This window comes from Leptodactylus fuscus, chromosome 1 (genome assembly GCF_031893055.1).
Source record: "Leptodactylus fuscus isolate aLepFus1 chromosome 1, aLepFus1.hap2, whole genome shotgun sequence".
NCBI classification, from domain to species: Eukaryota; Metazoa; Chordata; class Amphibia; order Anura; family Leptodactylidae; genus Leptodactylus; species Leptodactylus fuscus.
The window spans coordinates 309,783,418-309,801,919 of record NC_134265.1 but is presented as its reverse complement, the minus strand read 5'-3'; the positions used below and the strand labels follow the sequence as shown (position 1 = coordinate 309,801,919).

The 18,502-nt window shown below is 41.3% G+C and overlaps 1 protein-coding gene across 21 annotated transcripts in view; it reads right to left on the bottom strand.

Annotated features, from left to right (window-relative positions):
- Positions 1-18,502, bottom strand: part of SORBS2 (sorbin and SH3 domain containing 2) — a 218,724-nt gene that overhangs the window by 75,874 nt on the left and 124,348 nt on the right. For 10 of the 21 annotated variants that reach the window (XM_075258987.1, XM_075258861.1, XM_075258853.1 and 7 more), the window contains 3 exons: positions 16,921-16,947; positions 16,641-16,768; positions 4,379-4,921 (listed from right to left, as the gene is read on the bottom strand). In XM_075258987.1, the coding sequence (XP_075115088.1) occupies positions 4,379-4,921; positions 16,641-16,768; positions 16,921-16,947 (698 nt within the window). The remainder of the gene's footprint in view (positions 1-4,378; positions 4,922-16,640; positions 16,769-16,920; positions 16,948-18,502) is intronic. The other 11 variants (XM_075258941.1, XM_075258949.1, XM_075258933.1 and 8 more) reach the window with 4 other exon arrangements.

The window sequence follows — 18,502 nt, the reverse complement described above, 5'->3', positions numbered from 1 at the left end:
ACTTTGCATACCTTACTTTTTTAATCGGACGTTTATACCCCTCCTACATACCAGAGATTGAAACTAGGTGCTTGAAAATTTGATCATTAGCAGATGTTATCAATACCTAATACCATTGCCCTGGATTTTCATAACCATATGGCTTGTCCTTGTTGGTGTTGCAATTTCAATGTTGAGGCAAATTATATATATATATATATATATATATATATATATACACATACAGTCCTATGAAAAAGTTTGGGCACCCCTATTAATCTTAATCATTTTTAGTTCTAAATATTTTGGTGTTTATAACAGCCATTTCAGTTTGATATATCTAATAACTGATGGACACAGTAATATTTCAGGATTGAAATGAGGTTTATTGTACTAACAGAAAATGTGCAATATGCATTAAACCAAAATTTGACCGGTGCAAAAGTATGGGCACCTCAACAGAAAAGTGACATTAATATTTAGTACATCCTCCTTTTGCAAAGATAACAGTCTCTAGTCGCTTCCTGTAGCTTTTAATCAGTTCCTGGATCCTGGATAAAGGTATTTTGGACAAACAATTCAAGTTCAGTTAAGTTTGATGGTCGCCGAGCATGGACAGCCCGCTTCAAATCATCCCACAGATGTTCAATGATATTCAGGTCTGGGGACTGGGATGGCCATTCCAGAACATTGTAATTGTTCCTTTGCATGAATGCCTGAGGATTTGGAGCGGTGTTTTGGATCATTGTCTTGCTGAAATATCCATCCCCGGCGTAACTTCAACTTCGTCACTGATTCTTGAACATTATTCTCAAGAATCTGCTGATACTGAGTGGAATCCATGCGACTCTCAACTTTAACAAGATTCCCGATGCCGGCATTGGCCACACAGCCCCAAAGCATGATGGAACCTCCACCAAATTTTACAGTGGGTAGCAAGTGTTTTTCTTGGAATGCTGTTTCTTTTTGGACGCCATGCATAACGCCTTTTTTTATAACCAAACAACTCAATTTTTGTTTCCAAAATGAAGCTGCCTTGTCCAAATGTGCTTTTTCATACCTCAGGCAACTCTATTTGTGGCGTACGTGCAGAAACGGCTTCTTTCTCATCACTCTCCCATACAGCTTCTATTTGTGCAAAGTGCGCTGTATAGTTGACCAATGCACAGTGACACCATCTGCAGCAAGATGATGCTGCAGCTCTTTGGAGGTGGTCTGTGGATTGTCCTTGACTGTTCTCACCATTCTTCTTCTCTGCCTTTCTGATAGTTTTCTTGGCCTGCCACTTCTGGGCTTAACAAGAACTGTCCCTGTGGTCTTCCATTTCCTTACTATGTTCCTCACAGTGGAAACTGACAGGTTAAATCTCTGAGACAACTTTTTGTATCCTTCCCCTGAACAACTATGTTGAACAATCTTTGTTTTCAGATCATTTGAGAGTTGTTTTGAGTAGTCCATGATGCCACTCTTCAGAGGAGATTCAAATAGGAGATCAACTTGCAATTGGCCACCTTAAATACCTTTTCTTATGATTGGATACATCTGGCTATGAAGTTCAAAGCTCACTGAGGTTACAAAACCAATTTTGTGCTTCAGTAAGTCAGTAAAAAGTAGTTAGGGGAATTCAAATCAATAAAATGATAAGGGTGCTCATACTTTTGCACCGGTCAAATTTTGGTTTAATGCATATTGCACATTTTCTGTTAGTACAATAAACCTCATTTCAATCCTGAAATATTACTGTGTCCATCAGTTATTAGATATATCAAACTGAAATGGCTGTTGCAAACACCAAAATATTTAGAACAAAAAAAATGATTAAGATTAATAGGGGTGCCCAAACTTTTTCATAGGACTGTATATGTATGTCTATCTAGAAACACAATTTACAAAAGGAATATAAAACAGATAAAAAAATCGAATTAATCCAGGATAAATTCATCATTGGATTGCAATAGTGAATGGTAAATAGATTAATAGTAGGGTACATCGCTTAGGGACTTGTTTGTGCTGCAGTGAAAGTGGTGACAGTAATTATGCAGGGAACACCATCACCGCCCCAGATCAAAGATATGGGGCTCATCGCGACAGGTCCTCAAATAATTACACACTATCACCTGGCAAAATGGATGGCATGCACTTCGACAGGCAACATTAATGGGAATTAGAAGCAGATAGCCTTTGTATATGTGTAATTACACGTCTCCACCTATTGAAGTATTAATTGAATTTACTATAAGCATGAAGTCATTTCCTATAAATGCTGTGATTATCCTGTTAGTGGCACTGAGGGTCTATTAGTATTCACTTATAATGTAAGAGAAACCCAACCTGAATGCAGAGATTCTTTAAAGGGTTACTACGTTGCCAAGAGTACCTCTGCATTGTACCACTCCATTAGTCCTGGAAGTGTATGCATACATTGGCAAGAATTCTCCAGGTTTTTAGGGTATCCCTCTAGAGTCTAACTAGGAGTGTAACTACCGGAGTAGCAGCGGTACTTTTTTTTTTTTTTTTTAATAGGCCATTACCTGCTGGAGTAACTCTGGTAGGTAATGGGCTCTATTTACTTACCGATCCTGGCTCCTGCTCACGGCTGTTGGTGCTTCTCCTTCTGCAGAGGCGGTTGTGAGCAGGAGCTGGAATCGGTAAGTAAGGCCGTGGGCCCACGAACCCTACAAATACTATCATTATACTCGAGAGGGGGGGTCTTTTCAGGTCCCCGAGTATAATGATTGGAGGGCTAGGAGAGGTGAAGGAACATAAAAAAATAAAACAAAACACTGTTACCTCTCCTGGCTCCAGAAGGCTTGAGGCCTACTTGGTGATGTCAAATACGTCACGTGAATCGGGGCTTGCGTACATATGTGTCGCAACGCAAGCCCTGGCTCAAGTGACATCTGGTCCATCATTGAAGATGGCCAACATCAGTGGGGAGTGTGCTGGAGCCCAGGAGAGGTAAGTAACAGTGTTTTTTAAGTTTGTGTCCTCTCCTGGGTCTCTGATTATTATATTAAATTGTCCTTGAATATAATATTCCACAGTGTACCCCCAGTATAATGCTCCACAGTGTCCCCACACAATATAATATGCTCTCCAGAGGGCCCCCCAGAATAACGCTCCATACTGGCCCCACACAGTATAATATACTCCCCAAACCCAAGCCGAAGAAATTCTTTTTTACCAAAAAATATTCTTTTTAATTGTGAGGTTTGCCCGTTAGTTTTAGAGCTAATATTATACTCTGAGGTCTCTTCAGACCCCAGAGTATAATAAATGGAAGCCCTGGGGAGGTGAGGGAAAAATGACAAACAGTTATACTTACCTTGCTTTACCTCTCCTGGGGATCCTCGCATGGCTCCGCCGGCTCCTTCTTCAGGTCTAGAACGTGTGACGTCAGGTACAGGCTAGAAGATGATGCTGGTTTGCTGCATGCCCAGGAGAGGAGAGTAAAAACGTTTGTTATTTTTACAGATCTCCCATGGGCATGCTTTTATTGGAAAGAGGCACTGGGGCACATGGCGTCGGGCCCCTTACTGTTATTGATGTGGCTTGGCCTGACTCTTGGATTTAGAGTCATCAGGCTCCTGATCTCCTTTATGGACAGGGGCCCTAGTGTATGATAAATTTTTGGTGGATGATGAAAAGTTTTAGAACCACTTTTAGCTGCCGCTCACATGAAAGTCGCAGTGTACACAATTTTATTTGCTATGGGGACAGTGTTGACATTATCTCTAAAGTGCTGCAGAATATGATGGCGCTATATAAATCAAAAAGTATATAAATAAAATCACTCTAAACCATAACTCAGTATAATATTTTATCATTGAAATGCACAATTTAGTGTATTACTGACACCAACTTAGCATAGTTTGGTTTCTTGGTTTCCTATTTCAAGGTTCACACAGCAACATGTAATGTGTCCATGTTACAAACCTCTCACACCTAAGAAGTAATAACGTGATGTAGCACTCATAGGAAGAAATCCTATGTGCCGTCAAATCATGTAAGAAATGACAGAAACCGTAAGGCAGCTATTGTGTAAGTAGAAAGAAACATAAGGCTATTATAGTGTGTTAGCTTTAGGACAACACAAACAGTAACACTTTAGGGGTCTTTGCATCAATGCTGATACAGTATTGTATTTTGTAACTAAACTTCAGCAAATATTACAATGAATTAGAATGATGTTCTTGTTCTCTCTGCCATACCATCTATAGATTTATGAGCCCTCCGCACTGATACACAGACCCCTGTCATTTCACCATGCTGACACATGCTACTTGATCAATTCACTAATTCTAGGTTCCATTCTTAAAGTACTATAAGGTTAGGTTAAAGCACTAGATCACGGCACTGCATTCCTTGTTAGACAAGACACTTGAAACTATGGGTATACCACTTGTCTTTCTGTAGCCGCCTTTTGTCCAGAAATACTAGCAGCCTTGAAAGAGTCCATAGACATTTCTGCAGGAGGTCCATGATATCCTGGATTCACTTCTCTCTTGGTGTCCTGGTTTGAAGCTATCTCAACAGACAGGGAAGCTGTGTGTTTTTCAGAGGAAGGGTTAAGGGGCAAGGGCTTGGGAGTGTAGTCTTGTTGGGCAGAAGGACCAGCTTTTCTGGGAAGAGTGTTGTATGGAGAATTACCTGAAGAGTACTCTTTCAGGATTAGTTTTAGGGTGGAAACTCTCCTTTCTTTTGACACCTGCTTACGCTCCAGCACTTTACTGCTCACACGTTCTGACTCAATGTTAGAAAATGAAACCTGCGGATTAGTACTGCTTTGTTTCATGCTTGAGCTGGACATAGCAGAATAATGGAAGCTTTCCTTATTGGACTGACCACTGGGTGGGCTTACTATGTGCCCACCGATCTCACCCTGCTGTAAATTAGTAGATGACCTCTGATAACTGCCCTTTCTAGGGGGAGGTGGGGGTGCCTGTCATTTATATGGAACCATAGAGCAGAAGAAGACATGAAAAGAAACAAAAGAAGAAGCATATATTAGCAGGTTTAGATGAATGAAAATGTTATATACTTAGTTCATGTATCAGTTACTACATTTTGTACAGTCCAGTGCAGCATAAAACACATACAAACAATACACGAATATGTATTCTTCTACTGTCTAGCTGTAAAATGAATCCATGGCAAATATCATACGGTATAAAACAACATAAACACATGCAGTCCATGTTATGTTATGTCATGTTAATAAGGCAACAAAACAAAAAATAGTTCCCTATTTAGAATGTTTCTGGATTTCTTAAAGGGATCCTATCATTAAAACTCATTTTTTTCTGCCTAACATGTAGGAATAGCCTTAAGAAAGGCTATTCTTCTCCTACCTTTAGATTTCTTCTCTGCGCCGTTGTTCGGTATATAATCCGGTTTTCGTCGGTATGCAAATTAGTTCTCTTGCAGCACTGGGGTCGGGCCTCAGCGCTCAAACAGCACTGGAGGCGTCCCCAATGCTGCTAGAGAACTCTCCAGCGCCGTCTCCATCTTCTTCAGGAACGGGTCTTCTTCGCGTCTTCTTCCGGCGGAGTCTTCAAACTTCTAGGCCTTGGGCAGCCAACTGCACATGCCTGCCTGCCACAAGAAAATGGCCACTTACAATACTGTATAAGTGGACATTTTCTTGTGGGTGGTGGGCATGCACAGTCGGCTTTGCCCTAGACTTGAGGACTAGAAGTTTAAAGGCTATTTCTACGTGTTAGGCAGAAAAAAAATGAGTTTTAATGATAGGATCCCTTTAATGATATGTACTATCTTTTGGTGAACATGCACAGCAGGCATGGAGTGGTATAAAGTAGAGATGTACTTTGAATATGTCTAGAAAGCTGTCTTGTTAAATAATGCATTATAGGAAAGGGCTGGTAAATTTGCCCCATTATATTTGAGACTTTCATTGTGACCACGGAGGCTTGCAGCATCTACATCAATATATTCCCAAATATTGGCAGATATGTTATTTATTTTACAGTATATATACATATATATATATATATATATATATATATATATATATATATATATATATAATGTACTGTGTCTCCCACAAGATAAGACCTACCCCAAAATTAAGCCCTGGCATGATATTTCAGGATTTTTGAAGTATTCGTAAAATACAAGCATTACTCCGAAAATAAGTCCTAGTTACACCTCATTTAAAAAAAAATAAAAAAGTGTCCAGGCAGCTATACACGTTAGGAAGTAAATAGAATACAGAAGGACAGATACACTAGACCCTTCATCAAGAAAAGCAGATACCAACAGAAGAATCAGACATTCACTTTTAGGCTGAGGCCACACGTTGTGGAAACACAGCTTTTTTTGTTGTTGCAGATATTGTGGCGGTTTTTTGAGCCAAAGTTCTTATACAGTCGACTCTCGATTTAATGCATCGGTATATAACATATATAGGCTATAACGTATATTTTCTCAGGTCCCGACTAATGTACATGTATTTTATCCCGTTATAACGTAATATGGTTTGCATATAACGTACTCTTTTTCGGACCCCCGCAGCCAATTGCAAGCCACATATAACGTAGAATGTTGTGTACAGGAGGGTCCCACCCAGCCAATCGCATGCATTTTCTGCCGCGTATAACGTAGTACGTTATACGTGCGAGCCTCTGACGAGACTCTCACCACAGTGCCCTCTGGGTAGATTAGTTCGCCGGAAGGAAGTCGTACGTGTCTCGTGTCGTGTGAAGTTCCGGTTTTGGTTGTTTATTGGCGTCGGAATGCCTCCCAAAAAGAGGACTAAGCTTACTGTGCAGCAGAAGGTAAGCGTGACATGGAGTTGCACACTGGTAAAGATGGTTTTGTGTTGATTGCATCGCGATTTCATTACTGTACGTGTCTTTTCTCATCGATCAGGTTGAAATCATACGGGAGTTGGAAGGCAACTCTACCCTCAGACAGACAGATCTCGCAAATCGCTACAATATGCCTCTGACGACGGTCAATACCATTGTGAGAAACAAAAAGCATATCCTAGAGCAGAGCGAGAAACTCGGGAAGATGTCAGGAAAACGTTCCAAATTCCGCAAAGCAAAGCATGAGGAATTGGAAAACATTTTGATGAAGTGGATTAACCGAGCACGAGCTGCCGGAATTAATATTGATGGTTTGGTTGTCAGGGAAAAGGCAAACACTTTAGCGGCAAAAATGAATGTGAAAGACTTTGTTGCTTCCAGTGGCTGGTTCATGAGATTTAAGGAACGAAACAGTCTTTCGTATTGTGTTGCTGCTGGCGAAAGTGGGGCTGTAGATGTGGCTACTGTTGAAACTTGGACAACGGAGCAACTGCCGAAGATTTTTGAGAAATACGACCTAAAAGATGTCTTCAACACTGGTGAGACTGGCGTATTTTTTAATTTGATGCCGAATTGCACTATCGCTGTAAAGGGGGAGAAATGCCACGGGGGCAAAATGAGCAAGAAGAGGATCACCGTACTCGTTACCACCAATGCGGACGACTCGGAGAAGATTCCTATACTGGTGATAGGCAAGTAAACTATACAGTACAGTACTGTATAAACGAATTTCACTAAATTTAATTTAAATGTTGAATTACTGTAAATTTGCCTTGCAGGCAAGTACAAGAAGCCACGTTGTTTCAAGAACGTACGTACACTGCCGTGTGAGTACAAAAACAACACCAAAGCTTGGATGGCGGGCGATTTTTTCGTGCAATTTTTGAGAGCCTTCGACGCAAAGATGGGTACACGCAACAAGAAAGTCGCACTCTTCCTGGATTGTTGCCCCGCGCACCCACAAGAAGTGGAGGGTTTACGCAACGTAGACCTCTATTTTTCCCGCCTAATTGCACAAGTAAATTGCAGCCACTCGATTTGGGTGTAATTAAGTCCCTCAAGTACAATTACAGGCGTTTGCTCGTGCAGCGGACACTTGCGCTGATGGAGCGCAACCAAATGGATCAGTTAAAACCGGACCTGCTCCAGGCCATGCACTTCCTGGTAGCTTCGTGGAACAAAGTGACCCCTGCTTGCATCAAGAATTGTTTCCAGAAAGCAGGGTTTGAAATTGCTGGAAACCACACTCAACCTTCGGAGCTAGAAGCAGCTGGAGCAGCAGTGATTTTGGATCAAAATGAGGAAGAAGAAATGGAGCAAGCAGAAATCCCAGGTGACGCTGAAGAAGTTATTGATACAACAAGCTGGGAACTCTTCGCAGGGTCTGGTTTAGATTTCGAAACGTACGCAACCATGGACGATGAGGTGATTACATCAGAAGTGCTTTCTGTTGAGGAAATATACGAAAACGAGCAGGAGGAGTGTATTGTGGAGGAACCAAATTCTGATTCTGAAAGCAGCAATTCCGTTTCCGAAACAATCGTGCCAAAATATTCTGATGTTCTCGATTCATTTCAAAAGGTGAAGACTTTCATTAGCGCTTTTGATGTCAGTGAACATATCATTAATCAGGTAGCAAACGTCGAGAGTGTGCTGTATGGGTTGCGTACCAAAGCTGTGCAAAAACAAACCCGTATTGAGGACTTCTTCTGCCCTAAAAAGTGAATGATACGGACACACCTTGTACATACAGTACTGTATAAATAAATGTAAAAAGTTTTAATTTGGCTTCTGCGTTCTGACATTCTTACATTCTGCGTTATGTGCATGACTTACGTGCATGTACGTACAGTATTTTATAGGGCCGAAAAAGGTGCTATCGTGAATAACGTAGTCGGGGTCCGGCACTGTGAAATACGTTATATACGTATAACATATTCGCCTTATAACGTATTTTTTTCCCGGTCCCAACAATACGTTATATCGAGAGTCGACTGTACTTCTACCTTCTGCTCAATCCACTCCTGGCTTTGGCTCCAAAAAACAAAAAAAAAAACAAGCAAAATCTGCAACAACAAAAAGCTGCGTTATTGCAACAAGGGGCCTTAGCCTAAGGGCGTTATCTGTACCAAATGGCGCTAGTGAGATAGTTCTCTACAACAATAAGGGTTGACCAAAGGTAGTAGTGAGCTCTCCCGCACAGATCGGGTATTCCCACTGGCAACACTCCACTCCCGACCCCGAGCATTGAGGCTGCTTCCAGTCACCAGGGGAAGCCGTCTACTACACTTGCCATTGCAGCATTGTTCTACTGCATCCAAGGGACCGGACAGTGACATTTGACAGGAGTGACACAGATCTGTGTGTAACAGCCCATCCACCATTGGCACTTGCCAACTTTAATTGTTTTGGTTCTAGGGTCTTGGTTGGTTGTTTATGGAAATAAAGACATCCCCAGAAAATAAGCCCTAACCCATCTGTTGGAGCAAACAATAAGACCCTGTCTTATATTTGGGGAAACTTGGTCGATGGTATTCCCCACTTTACCTTGGCTTGATTTCTCAGTTTATCCATAGTATTCATGGCATTGTCAAGCCTTGCTAGCACACAAGAAGTATTGGGTATCTTGAGAATAGTTAGCAAAACATGAAACAATGGAGGATATATAATAAGCTGCAAGTGTAGTTTACCGAAAATGCTGAACTGCAAATTTCTAATATGCTTAGTATTTTATGTCCTATTCCCAACGGACAGCAGTGTACGAAAATACAACTACCTGCAAGACCATAATGTAAATTACAATACAATGCTGCCTGTACAAGAGCAAATAGATATGTGTATTACACAAACAAGACCCTGTATGGTTTCCAGGCCCTCATACACCAAATATATTCTTAACATTTTATCATTTTAAACAGGATTTGGCACTTTGTTATGGGCGTGCTACTTGAGTTCTCATTCTACCCTCTCTAGTCAAAATATACATAGTGCATTCTCTGGCCTGTTACAAAGGTACATGTTGTAAATTATGGTGAAGGTAATCTTCTTCCCAATGGCTGTATGTGCGAGTTGTCCACTCCCCTAACGTCTGAAAGCCATAACTTTTTAATCCTTCTATTTACATAGACATGTAAGAGCTTTTTTGTGAGGCAAATTGTACAGAATATTAAAAAGGTACAATGTACTGGGTAGCTGGAAACAAAATCAGTATGGGGTGGAATAAAAACAAAACAAAACGCAGTACCATGTTTAATAGCTTAAAAAAAAAAAAATTAGATTGTGAAGAAAAAGATTTCTTTGATTCGCCATATTCTGACACCAGTAAATTTTTTATGTTTTGATGTACAAAGCTGTGTGAGGGCTCATTCACATCCGCGCCCCGGGTCTCCGTTATGCAGGTTTCCGTTTCCTGCCCGAAACTGGACAAGAGACAGAAACGTGCAGTCATTTTTCAAACCCATTCATTTGAATGGGTTTGGAAAGGTACCGGCCGTGAGCGCCTGTGAGCGTTTTGTGTTCTCCGCAGTGAAACCGTTTTTTTTGTTTTTTTTAACCGGACACAAAGTCAGACATGCAGGACTTTGTGCCCGGTTAAAAAAAAAAACCTGTTTCATCGCAGAGAGTACATAACGCTCCCCGCGCGCTCACGGCCGGACACGGTCTGACAGGTTTCCATCTTCTGTCTGCAGAAGATAGAAACCTGAAAACGGAAATCAAGCGCTAGTGTGAACCCAGTGTCAGGTGTCTTTTTTTTTGCGGGACAATATGTAATTTTAAATTAATACCACTTTAGGGAAAGTATGATATTTTGATTACTTTTTTGTTAATTTTTTCGAGAGCAAAGTGACAAAAAAAGTTTTTGATCTTTCTTTACGCTCAATGTATTGAACGAGTGGTTTTATATTTTAATAGTTTGTGCTTTTTTAGACTAGGGAATGCCTAAGGTCTTTAAGTTTACGTTTATTTAGTTATATTTATCCAAAAATATACTGATGGGAATTTAGATTCTGTGCCCGACTTGGGACAGTGTTGACCATAGCGCTATGGAATATAATGGCACTATACAGTATAAGCAAGCAAAATAAATAATATTTACATTGTAATCTAGGGAATGGGGGTGACACTATATATTATATTATTTCTTTTTCAACTGTTCTTTTGCAACCCCCCCCCCCCTCCCATCCAAAGAACTTGATCCTGTGATCTTTTCATAGCAGTCTATGACAAATTTCCTATGTAATTACAATTATGTCACTATGGCAGCCCTCGAAGCCTTCACAAGGCTCCTGGCTTCCATGGTATTGGGAGGACTCCTAAGATATCACCGTCCCCATAACCAAAAGGGAAAGTGAAAGAGCAACCATGGCATCTGCATGATTACTAAGAGGCCAAAGAATAATAAAAATTGTATGAGTCTTTCTTTCATGAACAGTACTAGAGCAGACACGTGGTGACGTGGTCTATGAACGGATCATCTACCTAATGATTTGGTTTTCTCACGTCTCATACATTACACAGACAGATGAACAGATGGCAGTTCTTTACAGATACTTACTATCCTATGGTATTATTGCAGTACATTGTACTTAATCCCAGCTCTCTTCATGATACTTCACTGTACATAAAGTTCATATACGTTCTACTAAAGGCAAAATTAGCGGCCTAGATATACTATTTATGTTTCTCCTTTATTATACACTTAATAACAATGTGAATTTCTAAACATGTTTAGTTACATTCATGTTATTATATTCTTTAGTGACTTCAACTGGCAACACTGCTGAACCTAAAACAGCAATGTACCATAAAGTGAATTTGTAGTAATATTTTCTTTAAAATAAGGCTCGGTTCACACCTGCGCCTGTATTCCATTCAAGGTGTTTGTCCCCGAACCCACTTTAAAAATGCAAGCAAGACTTTTGTCTCTGCACTTTTCGAGTAGAAACCTGGTGGACCCTATTATAGTCTATGGGGTCCGTGGATAACCGCTTTTTAAGTGGGCTAGCTTTCTGTTTTTCAGGTCCCCATGAGGACCTGAAGAAATCTGAACTTTAGTGTGAACCTAGTATAAGCTGTATGTGCAGAAAGAGACATGGCAGCCAATTTTTACTTCTAGGGTCAGAAGCCTATGACAATGGCTTATTATTAAACAAGGTGGCTGCGGTGTTCCTCAAGCACCATACTGGAAAACAGCCTACTAGACAGGCAGCACAGGAATACCTTCCAGAGGTCCAGGAGCTCATCTGGAAAGGAACTCGGTTTGTCCATATCCCACTTGAAAAAGGGGTTAAACCCCAAAATGCTTTGACAGCGTTGTGTGTGTATTTATCGATTACAATAAAGCAACGTTTTACTGAACAGTCTGGGAGTAAGCGCGGTGCCTCATTACTGGTCCGGATCCTGCCATACTGGAAAACTGGTCTCTTGAGCTCCATACTGCAGTTTTATATGACACATTTTCCCCATTTTGACTGCATATCATTGCTTCAGCGTAAAAAGAACGAGGAGATAATGTTGCAGTTTTTATGATAATCCTGGAATTAAAGTAAAAGTATACCTATGGTTTTGTTACAGATCTTAGAATTGTAGTTCCGGGACACGTTGTGCCATCCTGTGGTTTTCTACAATAAGTATAGTTTAAATTCAATCAAACTCATATACTCCTGGTTTTTTGTATCTGCTAATGTGCCCAATTTATGAAAAGTTACTTAAGATCAGAGACAGGGAAACGGAAGTCTAGGCATCATTGTTTGCCATGTAAGAATGGTTTCTTTTCCAATTTATGTGATCCTATTATGTAAATCAGTGTTACAGCCAGTAAAAAAGTCAGCAAGATTCTTCCTATAATATCATCCTCTTCCCACAGCTTAATGGATTGAATATAGAAGATTTCTGAGCCTCCTAATTCCAAATACAGAATATTATGCAAAAATGCTACACAATCTAGTGATAAAACATTACAGAAAAAACATACACCACATTTCTATTTGGAAGTCAAGGGTAAAGCAGAGGAAGCCTGTACAGCAGGGGTAGGCACCAGTCAGCACTCCAGCTCTTGTAAAACTACAACTCCCAGCATGTACACTTGCTTTGCTGTTCTTGGAACTCCCATGTAAGTGAATGGAGCAGACCTGGGCAAAGTCCGGCCCCCGGGCCATATCCGGCCCTCTGATTTATTCAGTCCGGCCCGCACAGATTTGACTAGGGAGGCGTGTCTAGGGGGCGTGTCTTAGTGCCAGCCGAAGATGGAGATGTGGAGCGTGTCATAAAGTACTGAGAGATGTAAGGTGAGCTGCAGGGGGGAGAGAGAGAGGGGGTGTGCCTGTCTATGTGTGTGCCTGTCTATGTGTGTGCCTGTCTATATGTGTACCTGTCTATGTGTGTGCCTGTCTATATGTGTGCCTGTCTATATGTGTACCTGTCTATATGTGTCTCTGTTTGTCTATATATGTGTGAGTGTGTCTCTATGTGTCTGTCTATCTGTGTGTGTGTCTTAGCAACCTAGGGGCAGAGATGGAAGGGGAATGTTATACTAGGGCAGAGATGGCAGATGGAGGGGGGGACATGAAACTGGTGGAGAGATGGAGGGAGGACATGAAATGGGGCAAATGAAGGGGGATATGAAACTGAGAGAGAAATGGAGGGGGGGACATGAAACTGGGGGTAGATGAAGAGGGCACTTAGACTGGGGGGACATTAAACCGTGGAGGTAGGTGGAGGGGGACCTGTCTGCCTCTAGTTGCCCCCAGTTTAATGTCACCCTCCAGCTACCCCTACGGTTTAATGTCTGCTTCCAGCTTCACGATTTTAATATCCCCCTCTAGTTGCCCCCAGTTTCATGTCCCGCTCCAGCTGTCAATTTATTGCCCCCCTCCAACTACCCCACTGTTTAATGTCCCCCTCCAGCTGCTTCAGTTTCATGTCCCCTCTAGTTTCCCCCAGTTTATACTGAGGCACCAGGTGAGGGACTTAATACTGTGGGGCAGTTGGAGGGGACATTATAATGTGGGGGCATATAATGTACGGGTGACTGTAGGAGGATTATACTGTGTGGGGGGGGGCATGGAAAGATGATTGGGAATGGGCGGAGTCAACATAGAAGTGGGTGGAGCTAAATTTTACCGTGGCGCGGCCCTCTAGCATAGTTTCAATTTCTTATACGGCCCCATGGGAAAATTAATTGCCCACCCCTGGAATGGAGCATGATGGGAGTTGTAGTTTCACAGCAGCTGGACTGCAGAAAGTTGCTAATCCCTGCTGTAGAGAGTGCCTTGTTTTTGAGAGAGAGAGAGAGATCACTGCTTCTAACTGGTGCAAACATTCTGGCTGGCCACACATGGCTACCTTCACTATGTGAGTCCAAAATGACCCGATTACAGTACCAATATATAAAATAAATAGGAGCCATGGAAGCATGGGTCGCAACATAGGATCCAAAGTCACGGTCGTGTATAGGGGCCATAGAAAAGAATGGGTCGGTATGCTACCTGTGAAATACATGGATAGCACACTGACCCACACCACAGTCGTCTGAAAGGGGCCTGCCTCGGACTCCTGCTCAGACCCCAACTCCTTCATAAATGGATGGCAGCCATAGTCAGACAGAAGCAGTAAATCTCCTCTAATTCATGAAAAATCTAGTGATTAACTTGCGAATGTTAAAGTGCATATAAATAATTATTCTCATTTTCCCTATGTTGTAATATTAGGTACTATGAGACCTCAGAATAAATACATTTTGTGTGAGTAGACATTGGATATAAACCTGCACCCTTGACAATAGCTCTCCATATGGTAGTAACAATATCGGATAAAACCCAAACACCATTATGCAGCATTATGCATTGTTGCAGATGGTTCATCACAAGCTGTTGTGTTAAATCTCACTTAGGAATAATGACTTCATGCATAGAGAGGACGGAGCTTTCCATAAACCATTATAATGCGATAGTCAGAGCTGGTCTGAATATAATCTTATTATAGGTGTGACAGGAAAGAAAGCGATATTAGAAGGGAACTTGGAGTCATTGTTATTACACATTAAAAGGTTCTACAGAATCTCAAGTAATTTCTTTGTTCATGCAGACTGTTTTGTATGGGTCTAAATACATTGCAAAACATGCTGCGTGGAATTGGTGACATGGCCTGTTCTCCATGCTCTGGAGGAGATCCGTCATGTGATATATCGGAGAAAGGTTTATAGGATGAATTTATCGGAAACCACCAGTGTGAAATGACCACTGAACCCTGACAGTAAAGTATGGATTTACGTTTGCCTGTATTTCTCATTCCTCTCTCTTACATGCATGCTGTGAATGTACAAGCGGTAGGTTCAGCAAGACGCTAAATACCTTTACCACTCCCACCGAAGATTTATATGTGGTCCTGGGAGATGCAGCTGGAAGAGTGGGCCGACGTGTAGTCTAGGCCACTGTGCAACGACAGGATAGCTCCTAATACAATCTATATGGGCTCTAAAGAAGATGCTTCCAGCTTTTAATGGTTGCCTAGGTTACAGGACCCCCCCCCTCTCTCAGGGGTACTTTTAATATTTGGGCTGCAGCGCCTTGCAAGACCTTGTAATTGAAGGTGCGCTATAACACTCTGTATTACTTCTGCTATAAATACTAGTAACAAATCACTTTCATATAAAAAGGATTTGCTTTTAATCTCATTTTTTAGAACAAATTATTCATCTTTGCTATATCAGTTAGGCCCGGTTTACATCTGCGAATGGGTTTCCATTTGGGGAGTTCGCTTGATGAGCCCCCGAAAGGAAAGATAATCCCATCCCATAATCTATAATGAGGTCCATGTGATTTCCGCACGAAAATTGTGGAGAGAAAAGTTATACTTGCAGGACTTTTCTCTCCGCAGAGAAGGGGAACAGATTGGCCCAAACGCAGATAAGAACTGGGCCTTAGAATATCTTAGTTCCATTCCAATAATTGGAAGCTGAGCTGTAGTGATCACTAACCACCATTACACAGTGGATGGAGCCATGTGCTTCCAGCTCTGTGCACTGTACACAAGCAGCACTGCAGCTACTGATATCAGTCAGAGCGCATAGTGTCACACCCCACAAATCTGATCCTCATGGCCTATACTTTTACCTGGAAAACTAGTATCGTTTTTATTATTCAGCTCATAAAACATCTAAGAAGCTGTCATGGCATCATCAACTGAGTGTCTAATAGCTCGTGAACTGACAGGATGCAGTCACATATATACTTGCTGGTTCAGTCCCATTGTCACTTTTCCAAGGACAAATCATATTTGCCAATATCATTTTCTTTTTCCGCCTATATTTGTTACTAGTGCTGTATAGCTGTTTTTACAGTAGATGTTCTGGAATTATTCAGTCCATAAATCATAATGGTAAGGTTAACATATTAGTCTTATTAGTCTAAGTTTAACTTGAGACTTAACACGTTCTATACACTGTGGCACAGAAGTTTTGCTGTGTTCTGTGATAAGATTATTAACAAATTATTAATGTCAATTCAAACTTTCTTATGTCTGTACTTCCATAACAACTGATTTACAGCGCCTTTTGCAGTACATTTCCTGCGGCACTAGTATACATATCAGATTGGTCTGCATGGATACGTTGTGTTTCTTACATAGCTACGTTATATGTACAATTTCAGAATTCTATTTTTCATAGAGTGGAATTTAACTAACAATTCAATATGAAGTGTTGTAAAATGTAAGGCGCTTTATTACAGTGATACCAATACCCATCATGTGACATCTCCCCCCCCCCCACCACCACAATTCCTAAATAGTGAATAGTGAGAAAGGGAAGAAATATTGGTATCATATAGTTACCTGTGTCGGAGATTTTCTTTCCTGCAAGTTTGGCCGGACGCTTCTAAAGCCTTTTGCTGCAAGGGAGGAACCACTTGAATCACCATTGAGACCATCTTTCACACAATCATTGTAAGTTCTCCAGATATCTAGAGTTAAATCAGATCATATTTACAGTGCCATTAACATTACTCAGGTGAAGGTGATGTGAAGATGTCTGCCCAGCTACTGCTAACTCCGGTGTCTATGATGGCTAACAACAGACACAATGACAACACCAACAAACTAAAAAAAAAAGTACCTGAGTCGGGCGAATGAGAGTCCTGCCCTAAAAGAGAAATTATTGACAGTTAATATAAGAAGATTTTTTTTAACCTAAAATGAACCTCTTTACGTAGATGACCCATGGGCAGATACTTCTTTACCTTCTTAGCGTGAGTATAAAAAAAAAAAGTTTCCTTGCAGTAGACACTCATTTAAAAGGGAAATATCAGTCAGACTAGAGGCCTACTAAGATTAGAAAAATAGTCTATTATCATCCCTCACACACTGAAAGTTCATAAGATTACGGAGAATTATGTATTTCGGAGAATTGAAAAATTTACCTAAAAACACTGTTCTCTTTCTCATATTATTGTTTTGAGTACCATTTTACCACTGGTAACCAGGTATACTGTATGTAAAGGTATAATGGCCTGCAGTTGCCTGCTAGTGGTCCACCGATCTCAATCAGTGCTCACCACACTGTTAGGGGCACCTTTGTGCTCCCTAGATCCACACACTAATCCCATTCCCTTAACCACCTTGGGTTTGCATCAGTCTTAACTGCGGCCGCCCTCCAGGCATGATATCATCTCAGTGGTGTAACTTAAGTCTTGTGGGCCGCGATGCAATCTTTTGTCCAGGGCTCCCTACCTCATCCCTACAGCAAATTCTTGATAGAGATGGTTATGGGTGCTAAGAAGTTTAATCACCCTTAGTGTGGTTAGGGTAATCTGTGGGTCTCCTTGGCTTATGGGCCAGGTGGAAGCTGCAGTCTCAATACTGATGCCAGTGCTAATGGGCCCTCTAAAGCTCCTGTGCCCTGGTGCGACTGCACCCTCTCAAGTTACGCCCCTGTATCATCTAGTCCTCACTACGTCATCAGTCAGGACTGTGCACATAAACCATCGACCACAAGTGCAGAAAAGCCCAGCTGCTCAGTCGCAATCTGTGGGCTTTAGGTTGCTGAATGGGGCACTGATGGTCTTAAAAAATGGCCATAAATACCAACCTGGTGCACTTTTGCCTCTTATTGTTCTATTAATGTTTTTCTGTTGCCTCTTAAATTTTCTGACAAAAGGTGCTAAAGGGGCAGTAATGGGCATAAAGGAGGCAGTGAACAAAGGGACACTCCATGTAAGTTCACACAGTGGAATTTTTTTGCGGTAGAATCCACCTGCTATTCATTTCAATGGGAGATAGATGAGTCTTTCTTCGCTAGCTGAAAAAAAGAATAAAATAATCAGCTAGCAAAAAAAAGGAAGCATCCTTCCCGATCTTCTGGCAGTTTCCACTCAAATATTTTACGGAAAACAATGGGAGGAGAAACTTTTCTGCCATATAGGGATTCTGCTGCTGGGTCTTACTGCAAAATCAGCCATGTGAACATACCCTTAGGCACCTAGTACATCACTAAAATGCCTGTGAATTTTCCATATTGTATTGCAGTTGCAAATCCCATTCAGACATCTGGTTTTATGACCCCCAACATAAATCATAGGGGATCTCTGATGTAGTAAATTCTGGTCATTAGACCTGAATTCTGAACGGAATTCCTCGCAAATCTGAATACATTAGGGCCATGTGCGGGCAGCCAAAAGAGGCATTAAGTGGCAAATGGG